At 38.2% G+C, this 23,103-nt stretch overlaps 1 protein-coding gene across 5 annotated transcripts in view; it reads right to left on the bottom strand.

The window, feature by feature from the left end:
• The window catches only part of ORC3 (origin recognition complex subunit 3), a 68,480-nt gene that overhangs the window by 4,813 nt on the left and 40,564 nt on the right, over positions 1-23,103 (bottom strand). For 2 of the 5 annotated variants that reach the window (XM_008687456.2, XM_040627528.1), the window contains exons 14-20: positions 16,786-16,919; positions 14,082-14,158; positions 13,131-13,231; positions 9,259-9,400; positions 7,993-8,109; positions 7,183-7,262; positions 6,195-6,624 (exon numbers count right to left, since the gene is read on the bottom strand). In XM_008687456.2, coding sequence (XP_008685678.1) covers positions 6,519-6,624; positions 7,183-7,262; positions 7,993-8,109; positions 9,259-9,400; positions 13,131-13,231; positions 14,082-14,158; positions 16,786-16,919 — 757 coding nt within the window. In that variant the 3' untranslated portion in view covers positions 6,195-6,518. Of the gene's footprint in view, positions 1-189; positions 5,986-6,194; positions 6,625-7,182; positions 7,263-7,992; positions 8,110-9,258; positions 9,401-13,130; positions 13,232-14,081; positions 14,159-16,785; positions 16,920-23,103 lie in introns of those variants that run through there. The other 3 variants (XR_567639.2, XR_567637.2, XM_008687470.2) reach the window with 3 other exon arrangements.

The following is a 23,103-nucleotide window of genomic DNA, read 5'->3' as shown; positions in this document are numbered from 1 at the left end:
CTACAACCAAGCTGTAACCAGTTATTAATAATTTAGAATGTAATCCCAGGACATTATTAAGCAAATAGCCTGCAGTGCTTCCTGTGAAATAGTGAAGGAGGGAGGGCATTTCCGTATTCCAGGACTTCTTGGGGTTTCAGAAAGGGTTTCTAGGATTTTTTTTTCTTAAGTTTTCTTTTTTTTCTTTTCTTTTTTTTTGGTAGTTTTTATTTATTCTGTCTTTTTAACAAATGTTTATTGCTGCATTTTTCCCCCAGTGTGTCATTGTTTTACTGCCCTTGTAGTACTGGAATATAGTTGGAAGAATAAAACATTTACTTCTAATCTGCTTTCATGTACAGATGGGTAGTATTTGAATAAAGCCAGTGTTTTAAATGTAAGCATTTTCCAGGAATCAATGAAGTTAATTTTCTAATAAGATTTAAAAATCTTTTCATATACCAAATAATCTAAGATGTGAGTGCTATTTTCAAAAACTGAGTTCTGATTCCAAATTGCTTATAACTGACTGCATGATAGAATGTTACAGAATAAATCAGTTTTAACAGCTATAGAATTTTTACCTCCAAGATAGCAGTATAATCCAAGTTTTTTTTTTTTTTACAGGATGATAGATGAAAGCATGATTCAGCACACTTAATTCCCTTTCCAAACATAGCTTTGTTATAATGAAGTGAGCAAAAAATGCTTCAGTGATTTCTTTTGTTGAATTCTTTTAGCATATTTCCACTAATTAAGCCAATCATAAATGTACTGGGGCATATATATTTATAATTGACCTAATTAGTGGAAGAAAAAGGGTTTTTTTGCCTTTTTGATTTTGGTGATTATACCTCACCAATTCTTTGTTTGAACAAGGCCAGGGCTTGAGGGCTTTCACAAGATCCTCAGATAATTCATGTGCCCATTAAGTGCTTGAGAAACATTGGTATAGTGCAAGGTAACCATAAGTAAGGTGGATAATTCTACCTAGTTTTAATGGACTGAGATTCTCAACCTCAGCACTACTGACAGTTTGGGCCAGATCACTGCTGTGGGAGTTCTGTGCATTATAGGGTGTTTAGCAGCATCTCTGGCCTCTACCACTAGATGCCAGTAGCACCCCCCAACCTGTAACAACCAAAAATGTACTTCCAGATAGACTGCCAGTGTTCGGGGCTGAGGAAGAAAACAGTCCCCAGCCAAGAACCACTGGTATATTGGGATTTCGAGGAGAATGCAGGCAGTTGAATATGGAGGAGTGGAAGTAGAGTGAATGTAAATACATTTTATCCCTTCTTAACCCAAGTAAGATCAAAATGACCACCACTCTTAAGTCAGCATGTGTGAGTTTTCATGATTTAAATTTCTAAAAAAGCTCTTTTTTTAAACTTTGGAAGGCAAGATATACTAAAAGGAAAGTCAGCAATCTGAATGGAGCCACAAATAATATAGTTTTAATTCTAGATTCAGGTTGGATCAAGAATAAAATTTCCTCCACAGCCAAATTTCTGCTTATTACCTCACCAAAAAGTCCTAGCTTATAGGCTACTTACTGATTTTTGGTAGTTATGTGAGGTAATGCCAGAAAATAAAAAATGTAGGCAACTTCTTGGATTTAGTTGTAATTAGAGGGACCCAGTAGTTTAATACTCTAGTCCAAATACCAACCACAGTTGACCTCAATAAGAAAGATCATATTAACTACCTAGGAATTCTGAATTCCCAGAGATCCCTGAAATTGCTTTTTAAGAGAGAAACAGCTACAGGATTACATGTGCTAACAATCAATCATTCTTTTAGTAAAAGCCAATACTGGTATGGTACTACACTTAGGTTGCTATAAAGTATTCGGTAAATCCCTGATTAACAAGGGCATATCACCAGGTATAATTCTTTGCCTATGCCTATTTTTGCTCAAAAATCTGAGAAGAATAGATTTTGGAAATTTAGAATATCAAAGTTATCTTTGGCCTATGGCAAGAACTTCTCTCTAAAGAAAATGGTAAACATAAATGAGACATTAATTGCATCAGCAATATTAACTAACTGGAGAGCTTTTAGGGAAGATTCCCAGGTTCCAACCCCTAGACTGCTTTAGAAGGTTGTGGGGAGGGGAGGACTACTGGAATCTGTTTAGGTGATCCAAGCAGCCAAGGTTGGAAATAATTGTCTTTGTCTTATTTGGGAATTCTTTAATCCCTGACTTCAGTAACTGGTGTTAATAAGCAAATACTCTGCTAAAGCACCTAATAGCCTGTCCCTTCTCTATTCCTAGACATGGCTCTGCAATTCCCTGCTCCTGCACTTGCCCTAGGTAGGGAGCATTAGATCCAAGCCCATCTCTTTCAAAGACAGTGTCTTCTCTGTACGGTATCCATTTTCTACTAGATCATTCCCCAAATCACAGTAAACATGCTATTAAAAAATCTCTTGAGGGGTCCCTGGGTGGTACAGTTGGTTAAGCGTCTTGGTTTCAGCTCAGGTCATGATCTTGGGGTCTTGACATCAAGCCCCGAGTCAGACTCTGAGCTCAGAGAGGAGTCTGCTAGAGTTTCCCTCTCCCTGTTACTCTGCCCCTCCCTGTGCTCACTCTAAGTCTTAAAAACAAAAACAAAAAAACTCTTGATCCTGTGATCCCTTGTCTAGTTATTACTCTATTTTTCTGCTCTATAACCTTTATAGCAAAAGTCAAGAATTTTCTAATCTTCCTCCTTGCCACTTTTCACCATCTTCTGTAAGGAAAAAAGTCAGAAAAGCTAAAAGAACAGTCTAGTGATCCACTTAAAGTGAAAAACTGTTTTGCCATATTTGTTTCACGTGTATTTTTAACTTCCAAAGAACATACATGATTAATCTCCTCAAGATAAGGTAGTTCTCTTGTGATACCATTATTTCACTTAAAATACCTAATATCCGGTCCATATTAGATTTTCCCATTTGTTCCCCAAATGTCACTTGTAGCTTTTTTTCTCCCTAAAGCAGGATTCAATCAAGATTGTGACTTTCTGAAACAGCTAGACCTGTTATTTGAATGTTTGTGATGTCATGAATTTAACCTTTTAGATCACTTTGCACTCCCTGTAATAACTGAAAGTTAGGTCTGCTGTTTTTATTTAAACTTTTTGTGCAAGAGCACAAGATGATGCTGTGGTCTTCATTTACATCACGCAGTGTATGGCTTTCACAGGACATTTGGTAGGTCATCTGATACATATTCCCTATCAGACATTTCTCCACTACTCTTATTAACCACCAATGATTTCCATGTTGCTAAATCTAATCAACATACGACCTTGAAACACTCTTCAGTTGGCTTGCAAGATACCACACTTGCCTGATTTTCCTCCCAATTTATTGGCTGCTGCTTCTTGATCTGGTTCTTCTATATAACTGTCTTTTTTTCCCTTTTCCCTGCTACCCATTTTTCCAAGTGTTAAAACATACATATGGCCCAGAGTTTGACCTTGGGCTCCTTGCCTCTGTTCATATTCAAGTCTGGTGATCACATCTAATCCTGGAGACATAAGATTATATTCACCTCTCTATGGAGACATTTCCACTTGGATATCTGATAGAATTCTCAAAACTTTGGTCTAAAACCAAACTTATTCCGCCTCTTAAACGGTCCCTCCTGATCAACCCAATCAGTTAATGGCATCTCTCTTCTAGTTTCTCAGCCAAAGAACAGTCCATCTAATCTTGGTTCCATCTGAAGTCTCACCCTCTTTACTATGTCTTAGATTATTCAGTGATTGCCTAACTGGTCTTTGTTTCATCTGTGTCTCACCACTCTATCCCAGTTTTCTCATAGCAGAGTGATTGTGTAAAGGTCTAAGTCTTTTACTTAGAGAGCTTCCTAAGTAAAAATCTAAGACTTTACAGTGGTCTCCGGGGCCCTAAATTACCTGTACTCCACCCCACCTTATTTCATTGTAGTCTCTCACCTGCTCACCCTGCCTACCCCACACTGGCCACCTCTGCGGATCTCCCATGTAGCTCGCATACTCCTGCCTAAAGACCTTTGTTACTCCTGTTCTCTTACCTTCAGTGCACTTCTATAAAACTTCATGGGTAATTCTTTTACCAACTTTTGTGTTGTTCAAAAACTCATCTCAATGAGCCCTGCTGTGACCACTGTTTAAAACTGCAGCATGGTAGCCTAGTTTTTGGTGGGGTTTTTTGTTTTTTTCTGTAACATACTATATAGTTATCTGTTCTGCTCCCTCTGCTAGAATGCAATGAGGGCAAAGATCTTCATTCACGGAAGTATCACAGTGCCTGGAGCATGGTATGGCTGTAAGTAGTTTTTGAATGAATTTCAAACTACTTCAGAGTTTGCAGATTAGTATTTCATTGAACAAAGATTCGGTGAATCAGAATATCCCATTTGTAAAGTATTTTGGATGAGGTTTTACCGTATTAAGAAACAGACACAGAATTGAGGTGACATTTAAAAGGGCTGGCTTTGAGGGGTTTGTGCTCCATAATGATCACAACAAATGAGCTTCATGAGCTTTAATTTTATAGTTTTGGGTATTCACTATAAAAACACAACAGTTTCCATCCTGCTACTCTTACCTAATCTTTATGGTAGTAAGAAAAAGTGGTTCACTATATGATAGGCATTTAGGTAGCATGAATTCAACTAAGTGCCCAACAGGCTACTACTACTCAGGGTGCCTCAGAGGTAAATCTGGTCTGGATGAGGCCAGTTCCTCTGTATCTAACTGTGTAAGCATTTTGCTGTATGAGTCTTGTTGAAATTCATATTACTCATTGGCACCATTGGAAAGCTGGAAGAAATCCCATTGTTGTACGTATTGATGGTGTCTTCACATTAACAAGCACAGAATATTGGAGAACCTTTCCCATTGCTGACTGCCTCACTTAAATAAGGCAACAGGTGGAAAATGCTCAAAATCATTCATACATTCTTTCCTTAGATTTTACCAACTGTTATCAAAAATGAAACATGACAGTACACTTGACTACAGGGGAAGGACTATAGAATATTGAAAAAAATACAGAGCTAGCTGCCATGAAGGTGAGTCATGGAGACCTCACAGAACAGAAATGGAGTCTCTGCTCCAAACACACCCATTTGGCAGAGGCTCTGCCTTTAACACGTGGATTCCAAAGTGTCAAAAGCCTCGATTTGTCCAGTTTCTTCCCATATCGTGTTGATGTTTGTGTTTGCATCTCATAAATTCCTTATTTCCAAGTTGACAGCTCTGTGCACCTATGTACATGTGTTTATTACTCCGTAAGAAACCCTGGCGTCTTCTAGATGAAGATGAGAAGACAGTCATCTCAGAGTAATGCTTTCTGGTAATTGTCTTTCTCAAAGCTCTACCGGGCTAGATGCTTTCTGTTCTGGCATGCAGTTCTTTGTATTTGGTACCTTCAAATTTCCATTTCTTTTTGAGCCTGGCAACATTCTGACAATTTGTTTTTGGGATATAGTGAATTTAACATTTTTTAAGTTTTTGCAGCAGGAAGAGGGGGAAGGCAGCAGTTACCCATTAATGTCACCTCAGCCCATCATGGAACAAAGATACTCTATACTATATGATACATTCTTCACACTCCAGAATTGAGGTTTAAGCTATCAATTTCTTTATAAAAATTTTAAAATAATTATACATCAAATTTGTCTTCAAAGCACACACAAAAAAGGCCTACAATTTCACAGCACTAATGTTTGTGACCCAAGATAGTTTTTACTGAATTTGGATGTTTTCCTCGTGGTCATATTTGCATGGTAATTTTTGTAAGTTAGTGAATACTCTTAAAGATATGTCCCAGAATTCTCATGGGAGTAGAACATTAAATAATGAACTTGCGGGTATCTTTGTTTCATTGTCTTGATGAGTTCTTGTCATGGAAGAGATCCATCCAGATGTCGTTTCGTTTGGGTTTTACTTTTTCCTCAGCTGGATTTTGTAAGATTGAGATTTGATTTGCAAAGGTCTTAGAGGCTCTACAACTCCACGACAGGTCATCCTAAAGTAGAATATTTACTGCCTTTAAGTGTAACCAAGAGCTTGGGATTTTTTAAGTTTTTAGACTAAAAAAAATGGGGCAGCAGAGGCAGTTTTAGAACCTATATAGTCATTAGGAGAAATCAACCTTCAGGATATTTATCTTACTATACAATTTACTAAAGTGAGGAATGCCAGTCCAAGAAACTAAATCAACTAACACATTTATACTCCTGGATAAAGGAATTTATTATCATTGTAAACTGTGTGTGCTCAAGAACAATGTATTTATAATTTAGTAATGACTATGAAAGTAACAGTGATAATGTGGAGAAGTTTTAGTTACAATGTAAGCATGTCATTTGTTGGGTTCTAAAGTATTCGAAAGGTGTTTTGATATATTCCCCTTTGGGGTTAACAGTCTACTTTCTGATCAGACACCACACAAGGATTACACATTTCTCACCAACAGTCTTCTGGTGGTATGTAAATATGACTGGTCTCCTTTTTCTCTTAAGCTTAATGTGGTAACTTCTGGCTTCATTCACCGGCTTTCTAGCAGCCTCCCCATGTTAGCCTTGCCACATGGTCAGTCTTCTGTTTGGTAGGTTTTATAAATCCTAAAAGTTCTAGTTCAGAAACAGCTCTAATAAACCGAGCACTGGAAGCTATGGCTAAGGAAATTCACCACATTACATTTTTCGACAAAAAGAGGTTAAAATCTCAATGTTAAAACATCACTTGCTAAACTGCAGTACAGTTCAGATACATATGCTAAATGAAACTATAGCCTTTACTGGAAAACATCAAATGTAATTAGAATCCACTTTCATTAAGACATGAATGGTAAAGTACCTAATGCTTACCTAATTCTAATTTTTCATACACTATAAAAATTGCTTCCCCTTCAATTTCTATAAGTATATAATCACAGAAAAATAGAGAATTACAAAAATGACAGTTTTTGGACATTTTTGCTGAATTCTGGAGCATGACCTAAGTAGAAGTTTTAGACCAAATATTTTACATTTGGTCTCATTTTAGATTAAATTCAGAATAGATACTTAGAAACAAGTTATTCCGGGATGGTATGGTTAATATTAACAATAAGGTTGTTTGGAAAACGTCTTTATAAATCTCCGTTGTAGGTCTAGAGAAACTATAAACTTATACTCTATGTATACTTGGACATTACAAAACTGGTTTGTTAAAAGGATACTGGATAATTTCATTCCTTTCTTCTGAGGTTATAAAATTTGCATCCATTTTTTCAGCAGCTGTCACAACTGTTGCAAAAGCCTTTTGAGAGACAAGACAGAAGAAAATAAAAATCTCTACCATTGCCAATACTTTTTATTGCACTTGATGACTGTACAAAGCCAGGTCAAGCACTGCTGCCGCTGATAGGGGCACATTTTAAAAATATTACACCAAATTTCATATTCTCAAAACTTCTCTTCTTTTAAGGTGCCAATTATGCATATTTTTAAATGGTGACATCTGTTAAGTAAGGCCTTCAACAGAGTTAACTTTGTAATACCCTTCTGAGTATGGAAAGACACTATCTTAGTAACTAGTCTTCCATTGCCTTGCCATGTATTCCTTGTACTTTCTGATTGCTAAATCTGTTGTATAGTTATTCCAGTATTTTTTTTCTTTTTTGTGATAAAGGAAATGCTAGTTAATAATCACTTTTATTTAGCGGGAAAACAACAAACGTGCACTGTTTAGCTTTCGCTCACTGTTAACGGTGGGGTTAGATCACATATTTTGACCTGGCATGAACACAGAACTGGCTTGGTCGAGGTGTGGAATCAGTGCAAGGGACGTGGAGTGAGACTGTTGAGCAATTAGCTGCTTTTCTGGAGGAGATTTTACAGTATGAGGTCATTTATGCTTTCCAAACAAAAGAACAGGGCATTAAAAAAAAAAAAGAAAGATGAGTTCCAAAGTCCCAAAAGTATAAAGACCCTAAGAGAACTGTCATAGATGGTTAGACAAATAGCTTGCTCTGTTCCCCATGACCTACCTCGGACCAGTCCACAAGGTTGATCAGCCTGCTACACTCTAGGTGCAGTTTATATGCGATGCAGATGTCCGGGGCGACATTTGGAATGCAGCCTTCTTCACTTTTCAGTGCTTCATTCTAAAAACAATAGTAAACTAAGATGACTACTTTTTAGAAATGATTAGGAACAAAAGCAGACATTAATGAACCCCCAAACTAAATTTAGTAAGCCAGTAAGTGGAGTCTTTGGTTTCCTTTATTTAGTGAGTTGCATTTACTCCCCAGCAGTTACCTAGTTCTTGTTTAGAATTAGGTCTTCATCATAATCCCCTTAGCTCCTAGTCACTAGAAGAATACTCAGGATCAGAAGAAAAGCGTATTTTTCATTTTAATCAAATTACTTCTTTTTTCATTAGAATCATACATTATCAATTACTGAGAAATTACTGCATTTCTGGTTTCCATAAAAAATTTATGGACTTCCTTGGGGATTTTCAGTAAAATGCCACTTGCAACATTTGTAATTATAGCAATAATTACACTCTATTAATACCAACACATCACTACCAGGGCTGTAAGTTAGCTCTCCAAGAAAAGACTATGTTGTCAAACGCTGCAGAGCCTAACTAACCCCTACAAAGACAATTAGGGGGGGGGGGGCAGAGGGCAGAGGGAGGAGAGAAATCCTCAAGGAGACTCTGGACTGAGAGTGGAGCCCAACACAGGGCTCAATCTCACAACGCTGAGATCACGACCAGAGAGGAAACCAAGAGTTGACGCTTCACTGACTGACCCACCCAGGCACCGCAACAATCAGTGTTTAATTTATTCGAAACCCACGGTTCTTACTGAGAAAGTATCTCACACATAAATACACACAGAGATTGTACTAAATCTCCCAAAGACTCCTAAAACCATACCAGATCTCTTCTGTGACCTACCATTAAAGAGAAGAATTTTAATTTGTGGTTTATATAATAAAAATACTTTGTGCTTTAAATATGAAATTATTCAAGCTCTCCACTACCACCATCACTGAAAACCATTGATTTATATGTTCCTACTCAGTACTCTCTTGCAATGCTCAACATGCTAGCCTGAGTGCTATTTTGGAATAGGAAATGGTACACTGGAACATTCTTCATAGGTTTTTATGGAGTCTAAAAAATTTTTTTAAAAACCTGGAAGAGGTATAATCCTGCACTACCAACTCCCCCACTACTCAGGACTGCAAATTTACAGTATTTTTGTGGTAAATAAAGCCTGGGGTCTAAATCTGCTTTTTACCTTGAGGTAATAATAAGGGTTGTTGAGCGCAGTGTGGAGGGCGATTCTTGGAGCAGCGTTCAGGTGTTCGCGCAGGGTGTGGGCAGCACTGAAGTACACCACCTCGTGCAGAGGCTGTGTCTCTGGAGGCAGAAGGTAGTCTCTGAAACAGCCCAAGTGACGTATCCGCTTTTACATAAGCACAGGTTTATTTTCAGTATAAGAGTTTTGTCAGTCCTCTGTGGAAGACTGAGCAATTAACTTAAAAAGCAAAATCAACAACCAAAACCAACCAGATGGAACAAAAGCCAAACAGCAAAGTTAGTACAGGTTCAGTCAGAACTGTACCTCTTCCAATGTAATTGTTTAAAGCTTGCATATTCATTCGAGTTTAAGAAACCATATTTCAGTTCTGATTTAAACGTTTAGGAGCGAATGTACCTAAGCTACATTTCTGCTCAAAACCTTAAAGGTAGAATTTCTTACCGTATTAATGAATACTTCCTTAAAGTAATTATTTAGAAAACTGAGATAGTCACATCCCTTACCACAACAAACATTTAGCTCTCGACAGTATGTTTAAACACAGGCCTTAGACCTGGGATTAAGAATTTAGGAAATTCTTTTTGGATCACAGAAAATGTTTCAATTGATACGTTTCACAGCAATGATACCTGGAAGGTTTTTCTATGTTAGAATTAAATTTTACTTTAAGAAGGCAGAAAAGGCTAAGTTTTAGCTTCAGAATATTGGAAAACAAGCAAATTATTCATTGTTAAGATTTCCGTTAAACAAACCACCGTAACTTTTTTTTTTCCTATTTATGAGTTAGATGACAACCTAATTTTAATGAAATCTTAACTTAGGAAATAAAGCATTAAAAAGTTCACTTTCAGTGTCTAATGAACCTATCAGCTTGCCTGTGCCATGACAGTGACATCACTCTTGGGTGGCGTAGAGGGGAGCAAACTGGAAGGGAGAAACTTTGGCAAACACAACCCAAAGCTAAGAGTAGTATGTCACTAACTTAAGTAGTTAACTCACATGCCTTCATGACGATTCAGGGGCTTAGTCCTGTACTGGGCTTTAATATTTTGGCCACATGACGGATTTGTGTCAGCTCCTTTTCCCACCAAGTGCGGGCAGAACAAAGCAGCTGCCTCTGCCCAGCCAACAGGGAAATTACCCTCCTTCCTGGTGTCCTGGCTTTCTCCCGGGAGAAAATCCCACTACACTTGCTCCACCTGTTTGGTCAGTGGCTTTGAGGAAGAGAGGAAGTGAAGAGGGTATCAACCATGTATGTCACTCCTCCCATCTCAAGAGAACTCCTGGCCCTGTGCTCATTCCACTTGTAGATGCCAAGGCTCCGTCCCCAGAGTAAAGCAGAAAAAAACCCATTTGCAAAGCATGTGGTTTTGACTTGGCCCTAAGGATCAGCATTCTATACCTTAAGTACTGCTAACCTCTTACTCAAGTTAATTTAGCTGTAGCCTCTGGCACGGGTTTTGTAACATCAACTGCCTCCCTCGACGGCTACCTACCCATTTGTAATTTCTGACCATAAACTCTTCCTACACCAACCTTAGGCTGTTTCTCCCCAATCATTACAATGACTCATTAAAAGACCCTGTTGAAGTCCTGCTACATAATAAGGGCTGGAAATCAAACAAAGCAAGCAGAGTCAATTTCAAGAAAAATTATTATCTCACATTTGTACTCTTCTCCCTTTTTAACATCTTTATATTTAATGTTTAGAAATTCAGGTAATTCCCAAGGCAAAAGGCCTTTTTGGATATCCTCGAAAAAACCTCCATCCGAGGCAAAAATAAAATATTTGCCTGTATTTTGTTCACACTGGGCTGCTACATTAGTTGACCACCACAAGTGACAAAACATCGTACATGATAATTTCTGTCCAACGGCAAATGTGGAAATTAGCACAGAAATCTACTTCTGCACCTTACTTGCTGTGAGAAGAAATAAGCCGTGAGCCCAGCACCAGAGCACTGCATGGTGCTCATTCTGGATTCAGATCAGAGTTCCCGAACGAAAGAGAGGTGGTTTTGAGGGAATGGGGAGGAACCACTTAGTATCAACAAGGGCTACAAAGTTGAAGCTTGTATTTTGATAAAAACAGTAATGTAGAAAGTAGCACTTTTATTCTCCATTCTCAGGAGTTTCATCAAGAACTGCTCATGGTAAACTGGGAACTCTGTCTCTTGGAGTCTACTGCTTATATTTATCTTTAACTAATGTCTTTTCTCCAGGACTCCAAGCTCTGTTCAAACACCGGTGATGTGGCCTCCCTGGAGAAAGTATGGAGCGACAGAGAGGGACTTCTGCTGAATGCCAGCAGACCAGGACTGTGCGACTTTCCATTAAGTCCTGGCTTCTTTCTGAGTTTTAGCTGCCACATGACTCCTTAGGTCTCTTTTGGCTCTAACATGCTATAGTCCTAATCTCTTCCTGCCTGAGATAGTCAATCTTGATGAAGATAGTAAATCCTGGTACGGAAAATTTTGTGATTTCACAACACAGCTCCGTCATGCTCACCTTTATTTCAGTGACTTCTCAGAAAGTCAGACTTTCTGAGAGGTAAAAAGTCAGACTCAATTAGGTCAAAGATCGTGGTCAAAGATCAAAAAGGAATGTTGTTAGATTTCAGAGCCTGCAATTTGGGATTTCTGGGAATTCAGAAAGGAACCTGACATTTGGCCTATAAATTATGCTAAAATACACTGTAATTTTTTTCAGCAATAGCAATGGTCACAAGTTGGTAAAAGAAAGGAGCCAGATGCTTGGGGCAAGACACTACCAGAAGAGGAAAGCCCAGCAGGGCAAGGGTCACTGTATGAGCTCCAGAAGGTCAGTTCAGTACTGCGTCACTTGTCCAGGATGCACTTCTCACTTTAACCTTCCTTCTGTCACACTTGGCTGATCACCTGGACCTCCTTCGTGACATTAGTAATTTCTCCCCCATGATTAGGAACAATTACCCTCTTCCCAGTGTCCTGGAAAATGGAACTTTTCACTTTTAAGAAGACGTAATTTATCAGAAAACTACTCTCCGTCTTCAGTGACTGAGCTGTTCTTTTCAGTCAGTACTTGATTTTATTCAATGCCTAGCCTCCTGTTTGAACTGCTGTTAAAAAACAGAAGAAGTAATGATAAATAAGTTTTTTTTCCTATTTTTTAACTACTAAATCATTTTATTTTTCACATTTCTTGTTTTTTCTATAGCATGTCCTAACTGCCTGAAAGGCAGCTTTTCGGTGGGTAATTTCACACACCTACATAAAACTGGCTTTTGGGAAATCTGTGAATTAGAATGACTTGGGTTTCCCAAAATGGAATCATCTTAAAATACATGCAGGGCTAATGGACTTCCAAATTACTAGGAGCACATTTCTCAACATGAATTCAGTGCTGATAATAAGTTGCACTGGTACTCTTTAGAGTTAGAAGTCCTTTACTCTGGTTAAAGAGGACATTACAGCTAGCCTGCTCTGTCCTGTGGGCGTGGCCCGATCCAGCATACTCCCAGCAAAGACAGAGCAAGGATAAAGTGCAGTGCAAACATTCTGTTACTAGAAAGGGGGAAAACACTTTGTTTTCACCCTCATCCCAACCCCAACTCCAGCCTAGATCAAATTTTAATTTGTATTCTTGAACTGGCAGTAAAGGACTGAACTAGTCATTTGATCAGACATCTTAATACATCTTAATAAGGATGAAAAATGAATCAAAATTACAATTCTAAGCTGGATGGAGGCACCTGGAAAGCACAAAGCCTAATCTAGGAGAAAGTGTCCTGGACTGGCTATGGACAGCTGTCACCCCAGTTGTGTTGGGAAAATAGCCTGATTTTTAGCTTTTAAGAGCAACAGACTCACCTCACCAGACTGTCAATGAAGCTGACAACTTTTTCTCTGAGTACTTCAAACCTGCTCTGCTTCTTACTTGTTCTTCTTAACTCCTTCATTTCCAGTAAGGACTATGGATGAAAGAACATATTTTTTCTGGTGATTCTGCAACAGAAAATTCCTCACAGGGAGTCCTGGGTCCATACACAGAATGTGTAGAGAAAGAACCAGATCAAAATGGGTTGTTTATTTATTTTAAGGTCTAGAATCTCTCCTAAGTGCTCTTACTTCAAATATTTATCAAGTGGATTCTCAGGCAAGGAGAAAAAGGATAGCTCGCTTCACTGCTGTTATGGTAGAGTGCCTACTACTTCAATGAAGAGAAAGACTTAAAAGTGTAAGGGGAAAAATAAATTCAATGTGTTCTGTCTTGCTTTGGTTGAAAGTTTACATTTATCATAACTCGGTATCATGATACAAAGAAGGACCTTTACTTTGACCACCCAGATCCGAAAGTTAGAAGTATGTGAAAAAGATTATGTTGGACATACTGTGGATCAGTTTCTGGTCTCTACTGAATATGCATTAAAAAAAAATCAAAAGTATCTAAAATTAATGGGCTAGGGTCGTTTGGATTTCTCTGTTTGATAAACAAAAACAAATACATAGGATAAATAATCAGATTCCTTTCTGCAACAGTGTTCCCAGTTTTTCCTTACTAGTAGCTGATTCTCTTTTTCTCTCTGAGGCTAAAGGAACAGTTTCCACCTATGCTGGCTAGTAAATTCCAGACTTCGCAAATACAGCATGAGGACGGCAATGGATCACATAAACGGGATGTTCAGTTTATAAGTGAGTCACAAAACCTGCTTTGTTCCCGGTTGTGGCTTAAAAATAAAAACAAAAACATTTGGGCAGAGCTAATCTAGACCATGCTCTGAAAACAAGGAGTGCCAGGATGCAGCTGGAAGGAAAAGTTACCTTCTGAAGATGATAGAGGTCTGTCTTCTGAAGCCCCTTTGACTGTGACCCAGAAGTATCTTCTTCTTCTTTGGCTTCTAATTTTTAATGCAAAACCAATATACAGCAACTAGGTTAAATCCATTCAAGTCAAAGAGAACAAGTATTTCTACTACTCCAAGGGAAATAAAGTTTCATCTATTTTTTTTCAATGTGGCAAGGGACCAAGTTTCCATCAAATAAATGATTTCTCCAGGAAGCTGAAGGTCAATAAATATTACATAAATTACGCTGCAGAGATGGCTTCAAAAAAACCAGCTACTGGATTTTAAAAACATGACCACAATGAAAGCAAAACAAAGTACAAACATACAAACCAGCCCCAAAGCCAAGAGCAAAAAGCTCCAAATCTTTGTGCTGTTATAAACAGCCATTAAAAACAAACAAATTTAAACTGTATTCCTTTGATTATGCCAAGACGGTCAACAACACAAACCTACACCCTGGCAAACCTGGCCTCAACCTTCCAATTCACTCTTTTTGACACAAGCTATTTGAGTAGGAAAAATGCAGTGTGTAAAAGGTTCGATATCATCTACTAAAACAAAGTGCACCACAGTTGTTTAGCAAAGGGAACAGAAGACCGAATCTGGTAGAAGGTGTGGTTGTGCTTCCCGAGAGTGCGAGGCTCTAAAAACCCAGTCCTAGCGAAGGCAGGTTTTCGGAACCTCACGCTCCCATGGCGTATTTGGACTAAATCTAAGACGAGAGGACGCAGCCGCAGAATGTGTGCCGGTCTCAATACATTTCTTCACTATGGATCATTTTTGGTTCAAGAAAGATATAATTTAAGATTAAAATATCTAATAAAGTTTTTGTCCCATTAACACATAGCAGAGCCTTAAAAATAAATCTGCTATGACACTCTGACTTACTTAACCCTCCAAATGTAATTTTAAACCCAGACTATAAAATGTAGTTAACTGTTAAGGAACCAGAAATAGCATATAGTCAAATATTTGTACTTGTCCAATGGGGGGGGGGGTTTAATTTCACTTATTATTAATAGTGTATCATTTTGAGAATAGAGAAACACAGGTATTTCTTCAAGACACTGTTTTGCTCCAACTAGTAAAATTCTTCACCTTTCGAACGTTAATGATCTTAATCGCCAACCTTCCCATTTCTAAAGCTGCATTCCTTTATTTAGCACATCACAGAATTTATTTCACCAGCTTAATTTATTATAATATCTGAAGTTTTATTTTATAAAAATGAGTCCAATTTTGTAAAAGATTGAAATTTACCTAATTTACTTATATTAAGTCTTTTACCTAATTTATGTCTTTAAGGGTGTCCCCTCACTGTCCCAGTGACCACAGTTAAGGGGCATTTAAATTATGAATGAGAGGGGAAAAACCAAACAAAACAATGGGCTGGTTTAAGAGAAGCGGGCTCTAGCCTGGGCGCTAACACGGGCTCCCTGGGGACCTAGAGCAAGTTACAATCTCTTCCCGGGCTTTAGTGTCTGTTTGTAACTGAACTCAGTGATTGCTGTTACACTAGTTTTGAGTCCTTTACCCTCTTACTACTGCATTTCCTCATTCTGGCTGCTCATATCACTCCAGGCAAGCGAACTGTCTCTTCATCTCCACTGACTAAGCACTCATCAGGTACCTAGCATTCAGCTGTGGAGAGATATGCAGGGATTTCAGCAAAAGCAGTTTCCTTTAATCCAAAGGATTTTCAAGACAAAAGACCACTTACTTGCCAAACATCCTAGAAAGGACTGATCAGACATTCCAAGGGAACTATTTTCACCATGCCATGTCCCATCTATGTGCTTACACACCAAGCTGCCTCTTTCCCCCAACCTCCCAAATTGCAATTTCCCTAACCGGGGGGAAATAAAGGGTGCACATTCGTTCTGTCTTACCTAAAGAATGCCATACTTTATTGCTACAACAAGAGTGAGAAGAGCCCACGAAAAGCGAATGATCAGTATCAGTCCACGGTGCCCCGTGAGAACACAGAAGTCCGGCTGCGTCAGAACACAGAACGTGGCCACCTATACACAGTCAGGCTACACCCGCACTCAGCATACAGAAATGGCGGCACGGCAGTCCGGCAAAATCAAGGAAACTGTACCACTCCAACCCTGGGAATGGCAGGCTGCCTCAGTTCATTTAGGACTGCAAGATTCCAGCTTTTATAAATCCGATTAAAGCCAACCTCATGCATGTCTTGGTAATCAGCATACCAATGAGCCTCAGTGCTGTGAAAGTGATTCACGGCTCTTAATTTTTCAGGCTTACAAATGATTTATGCAGTGTTTTTGAAATCTATAAAGAACTTGATGAAATGCTTAAGAAAAAACATCTAAAAAGAGTCCTTAATTACAAAGCCCTGCTACTCTCTCCAATCTTTTTTATTTCTTTTTGTTGCCTTTTTGTTTTTAAAAGGTAAGTCCTCTAAACTGTCCACCTGGGGGAAGAATTTTTTTTCCTGCCCATTTGATGATTTTCATTGTTTAAGCCAAATCTGCAAGAGAACCATTTGTCTTATTTGTGATGGTCAAGATTTGATATTTTGAGGGTTGGTATGCTGACTGACCATGAACTACTTATCTCTTCATCTCTGAAACATCAGAAAGTGGGATCTTCCATGTTATTTTACCAAAATGACTCTCATAGCCAGTAGAATTGGCAAGATATTATATTCTCACCATCAAGACTCTGAAACTGGGCCAAAAACTCCTCTATTCTCTTTGCCGTGCTCCCAAGCTGCTTTTCAGAAGAGAACTTAAAAACCTGGAAACATTTCTGAAGTATGGTCATCAGTTCATCCTTTGCCAACATCCTAGAACAGAATCAGTGACAGGAGATATACTGTAACTGGAAAAGTAATACACTTAAAAAACACTGTCTGCATACTAAATGTTTCTGGTCAGATGAAGATGGTGTAAATTCTTCACTAGTAGCTACCAAATTTGGGGGAAGAGATCTTCAACATACACATTTCAGAAGTATTTAGAAAAGTTCTCATGATGAAGCTCAACTTAGAAGATGTACAGAGGTCCGCACTCACAGCCTGACGGTGGCATGTACACTACGTTTGTAATACAGACAAGCTACTAAACCCCTCTGACCGCTGGTTTCCTTGTCTATAACATGGAAATAAGAATTCACATATCTCACACGTTAGATAGAGGCTTAAAAATTAATTAAGTGAAAAGACGCATTTGAGACTCCAGCACAGTGCTTACCACCCAGCAGGCATTTAAGGTTAGTGGCCCTTTTCTTCAGATCTAAGTATGAGACAGAATGTCTGCTGAGGATACAACACGTAGGCTAAATGAAAGCTTGTTTGAAAGGATTTAAAAAAAAAAAATCACAATCATTTCTCTATTGTCATTTTAGCTATGCTTTACATCTTCTATGGGCTTTATGAACATCAGTCAGTAAATCCACTAAACTTTAAGAGGTAAGCAATCCTCTGTGTTTGATATAGCACAGGTGGAATGGTTGTATAACTCATTCAAAGCCACAGAGGAAATCTTTGTTAGAAATGGAGAGAACACAGATCTTCTAAAATTAGGATCCTGTTCTCAAGAGCCATTACTTACAGTATCTCTCCACTAAGATCATATTCGGTAACAGAATGAAATGGAATCAGGTCAATATTAGTAATTATTAAGTGCCAAGACACAAGTATAAAAATTATTCTCAGCAAATGGGACTTCAGTAATGAAGACTAAGATGATCTTAAGTTCTTATATCAATCATGAAGGCACACTCAGACAAATCCAGAATGTGGACCATTCTACAAGATAACCAACTTAGGTTTGACATTTTTCATAATTAAAAGCCTGGGAAAAATATTAATATTACTAAGTTAGCTAAAAGATATAAAGCTAAGTAGACGAAGACTACTGAGAAATTAAGCTGGGTTTAAACTAAAATTTAAACCCAAACCTAAAAATTAAAAAAATGTCAAACGGCCAATAAATATGGAAACTGGTAGGTAGGGGTGGACAAAAATAAACTTTTGCCTAGTTTTAAGAAAACGTATAAAATCTTCTCTTCCTCTTCTCACAACAACAAAATATTTATCCAAAATATTAAGTAATCTTTATCTGGGGGATGAAAGGCAACTAACAGGTCAAAGAAAACTAAGCCAACACATTTAATTCTTGATTACATTTGCCATTAATTATTTAAGATGTCTGCCCTTCCATTGCCCAGATGGAGTTAAACTATTAAAAGAGTTAACTCAAAGTCAGATACACTTGAACAATCTGTTACACTTAACCTTTAGCCCTACTCAGATCGCCAAGATCAGCATTTCCTGGGTCCAAGGAATCACTGACACTGACTTGCTGGGAGGGGCAGAAGGTGAGGTGGAATTCACACGGGCAGCACCATGAGAACTAGTGTCCCAGGCTTCAGGCAGCCACACCTAGCATCTGTCTGCAGCTTAGAAAACTGAGTATCAAGGTAGGCAAAGCCCAGCCTATTACTCACTTTCAGGGCGCTAGAAAAAATGGCATGTCATATAATTTTGAAATCAAACTTTATAGTCATAACCTTTAATGTGGCATTTGCTTGGACGGGGTAGATCCTTCACATCAGATGTAAACTTCTAAGAATTCAGAGAGTTATTACTCTTTTCATTATTAGCCAAAGACGATGTTCTTGTAGTTTCCAGAGTAGCAAATGATCTTACAATTTCCAAAATCGTACTCTCTGGTTTAATATAAAACAAGACTTGAAGAAAGGCTAATTAGAGCTAATAATGTGATCAACACAATAAAGCCATTAATTAAATTTTTTCAATTAAATTATACATACACAGAATCAACATATACCTGCTATCATCACTATTACCTAACATCATTCTAGAGTCTAGCTGCTACAACAAATTAAGAAAAAAGGAGTGGTATAAACATTACAAAGGAAGATGAAATTTATTATTTGCATATGATGTGACTGTAAGGTTAGGAAATCTAAAAGAACCGCGTAAGTACTCAAGAGTTGAAGGATGCGTGGATGAAGACATGTACACACATACACCTGTGTTAATGCCTTACATGTACATGTAATCCATCTTATATTAAACTATGTAATGGGGGAAAAAGCATGTTCAAAATGGTAACAAAAACTACAGAAAACACAGCAAAATACTTTACAACAAATATGTAAGACACATAAAAAAATGAAAGCCCTGAATAAATGGACATTTTTAAGTTTTACCCCCAATACCGTACAGATACAAACTCATTCCAAATTAATCTATACCTTTAACACTTTTGAAACAAAATTCCAGTGGGTATTTGTTTAAAACCCAGTAAAATGATTCTAAAACTTACCTGGAAAAATAATCGTTCCTAAAAAGGGGAACAATGTTGTATATACTTAAGTGTGTGTAGTACGGCTATGAAGATATCAAAAGGTGTAAGATACAGCGATTAAAATCAGACGGTACTTTATAGGAATGATCAGGCAATAGTGAGAGTAAGAGTCTATAAAGAGGTTGAGGAATATATGGGAATTTAATCCCATAGCATTTCTAATCACTGGGGAAGACATGGGATGCACTGGAAGTAACTAGTTTGAGAAAAAGAGATTACTACACCTCAATATAGTTCAGATAGAATAAAAATGCGATTACGACATGGGGTTTGGGGAAAGAACTAGTCCATCAATTGTAAGATACTAGAAGAAAATGAAGCTATTTAAGCCTGGTAATATCTAGCATCAGCAAGAGTGTGGGGAAACAAATACTGATAGACTGCTGGCACAAGTGTACCTTGGAAAAATACTATTAGTTTAGACCCAGAGAGTCTGTATGTATGTATTTATTTTGTGGAAATAATTATACAAATGTACCAAAGCATTCACTCTTGGTGACTACTGTTTAACAGCGAAGAATGAGAACCTAAATACACATCAAACCAGGAACTGATTAAAATATTACATTTTCAAAACAGGGGATATTATGTAGCTGTGACAAACAATGACGTAATGCTAGTGATGATGGCTAACATTTATATGAGCTTTGGTGGCATTTGACCTTTACTACACTGTATGATGTGGTTACTATTATCATTCCCATGTTAAGAAATGAGGAAACGAAGACAAAGAAAACTTAAGTAACTTGTCTAGAGTCTGGTAACTGACAAATTACCAAACTGATCTGAACCAAGTCTGGCTTGGCATCCATGTACTGCATCTTAAGACACAGTGTCCATGGTAGAGTATTAGGTGCAAAACAAGTAAGTACCACAGCAAAAACCAACCAAAGTCCACAAAAATCCAAGCTGACATGGGGGTTTAATACCTGTCTGTGCCTGGAAAAAAATCTGAAAGGACAAACTGCTAACAGTAAATGACGGACTTCAAAGTTATAGAACACAAATGGCAGTATCAGAAAAGCACTGTTTTCATTTACATTATCATTAGAATGACTCCAACAAGCACTTTGGACAAACCAAACCTAACTGAACAAAACTAACTAAAAACTAAAAAATGAAAATTTTAATTCATCCCTGAAAGTTTGTTAAAATATACTAGTACCCCAAATAGAAAATTAAGGATTGAGTCTAGCCACTAGACCGGCATTTTTCAAACTGAGTTTTCAAAATGGGTGTCAACAATCAGTAAGTCATAAGACCTTCCCTCCCTCCCTCCCTTTCTTCAGTGAACACTTATTAAATGCCCAGTACATACCAGGCACTGTTCTTGGCATTTAGGATACATCTCAGTGAAACAAAAACCCCTGTCTTCGTGAAACTTATATTCTAGCAAAGGGTGGGGGGTGAGGGGGTAGGGCACAGACAAAAAACAGTATCTCACTGCCTCATATTACTATATATATGCTAAAAATTGGTATTACAAAAAAGTATTGAGTAGAATTAAGGGGGGGAAGTTTGGGGAGGAGTAGCTGGGTTTCAATTTTAAAATGATTGTTAGGCCTCATCGAGAAGGTGACATTTGATCAAATATGTGAAGGAGGTGAGAGAGTTAGCCATATAAATATCTGGCACAGAAAATAATGCACGCAAAGGTCCTACACTGAGTGTGTCTGCATGTTCAAGAACAAGGAGGCCAAGGTGGCTGAAGTGCAAAGAGAGAACAGGTAGTAAGAAATGAAATGAAGTAAGAGAGAGGCAATGCAGGGCTAGATCATGTGGGGTCATTGTACAGACTGTGGCTTTTACTGAGTGAAAGGGGGCGTTAATGGAGAGTTCTGAGCAAAGGAGTGACGTATTTTTTTAAAAGGGTTGTGCTGACTGCTATTTTGAGAAAAACCTGTAGGGGAACATGTATGGAAGCCAGGGAAACCTTCTGCAATTTTCCAGGTGAGAGAGGACAGTGACTTGGACAGTGGGGGTACCGGTGAGGGAACGTGGCAAGAAGAGGTTTGATCCTTGATACACTTTGAAGGCAGAACCCAAGTTGTTGGCTTTCAACAAAGAGAAGGATAAAAAGACCACTGGAAGATTCTAAGTTTAGAGGGAGGAAGATCAGGCATTCAGTTTCGAACATGTTAACTTTGAGATGTATTTTGGATATGCAAGCAGAGACGTTAAATAGGTACATGGAATAACGGACTGGCACTCAGAAGAAAGTGGGCTTTCAACTAAGCCCTGGTGCACTGCAAAGTTAAGGTGGCAGGGAAAAGAGAAACCATCAAAGAGGACTGAGAAGGAGCATGCTTCCAGGTAGGAGAAAAACCGAGTCCGGGTCCTGAAAGTCATTAAGGGAAGGACTGACAAACTGTGCTAATACTGATAACAGGTGAACACAAATGAAGACGTAGAACTGACCACCAGATTTAGGAACATGAAGGTCACCAGTGACCTTGATCAAAGTAGTTTATTAATAAGAGTGCAAAACCAAATCAGTTAAAAAGAGAATGAGAAGAGAGGAACTGGAGACAGTGTGACAATGCTTTTGAATTCTGGCGGATTCCATTTAGCATTTAGCTTTAAAAGAAATAGAATAAAATTGAAAAGAAAATATCAGAATTAAAAAGTGTGAAAGCCACCCCACTAGATTTAAGAGAAAGGAAAAAGCACATTAGGATAGGTCACATTAATGCTGAAAAAGAGCTATTTATCTTTAACCAACCTGATTAAATGATTTTTTTTTAAAGATTTTATTTATTTATTCGACAGGACAGAGACAGCCAGCGAGAGAGGGAACACAAGCAGGGGGAGTGGGAGAGGAAGAAGCAGGCTCATAGCGGAGGAGCCTGATGCGGGGCTCGATCCCACAACGCCGGGATCACGCCCTGAGCCGAAGGCAGACGCTTAACTGCTGTGCCACCCAGGCGCCCCTGATTAAATGATTTTTATCACCATCAGGTAAATGATTCAAAAAAGGCTTGTGTTACTTAATGTGTTAAAAGCTTTATGGGTTGTAATAAAAAAAAAAAAGTTTCCTTAACTAAGACAGAAAGGGAATCATTTAGCAATCATTAAAAACAATCATCCTGCAGGGCAATGGAGTGTTCTGCTTCATCATGCAGAAAGCCAATAATTCCTGGTTAAGTACTGATTATATAAATGTCTGACTGAGGACAGGCAATAAGGAGAAACTGGTCAATCCATGGCTAATGCAAAAATCCTCTAAATAATGAGTTCTCACGTTTTAAACATTTTCATTAATCAGCTTTTAAAAATATTCAAAAACTCAAACCTGCAAATGTTATCAACGAAGACGAGAACAAAAAGCTTACAAAAAAACATATTCACAGAGATTATCTGCTCTAAAGACAAACAACAAAGCAGTCGATATGGTAACAAGTGAAACAGAAACCAAAAATATGCATAATTCCTAAGCCTTGACATTTCATGTTAGATGCTACTTCCTCTGAGAAGCTGCTCGACCTTCCTCAACGGAGTTCACCCTCCGGCCTGTTAGTTCCTTAGCACCTGAGACCTCACCCATCACAGCACTTATTACTCTGTATTGTAATTGCCTACTTGGCCACCTTAATCTCTCACTTGACCAAAATTCAGTGTAGGTAAGAACTAGGG

The sequence above is a fragment of the Ursus maritimus genome, unplaced genomic scaffold (assembly GCF_017311325.1).
Source record: "Ursus maritimus isolate PB19 unplaced genomic scaffold, ASM1731132v1 scaffold_13, whole genome shotgun sequence".
NCBI lineage: Eukaryota > Metazoa > Chordata > Mammalia > Carnivora > Ursidae > Ursus > Ursus maritimus.
Note: the sequence above shows the minus strand (reverse complement) of the source record. Positions and strands in the feature narration are given on the sequence as shown.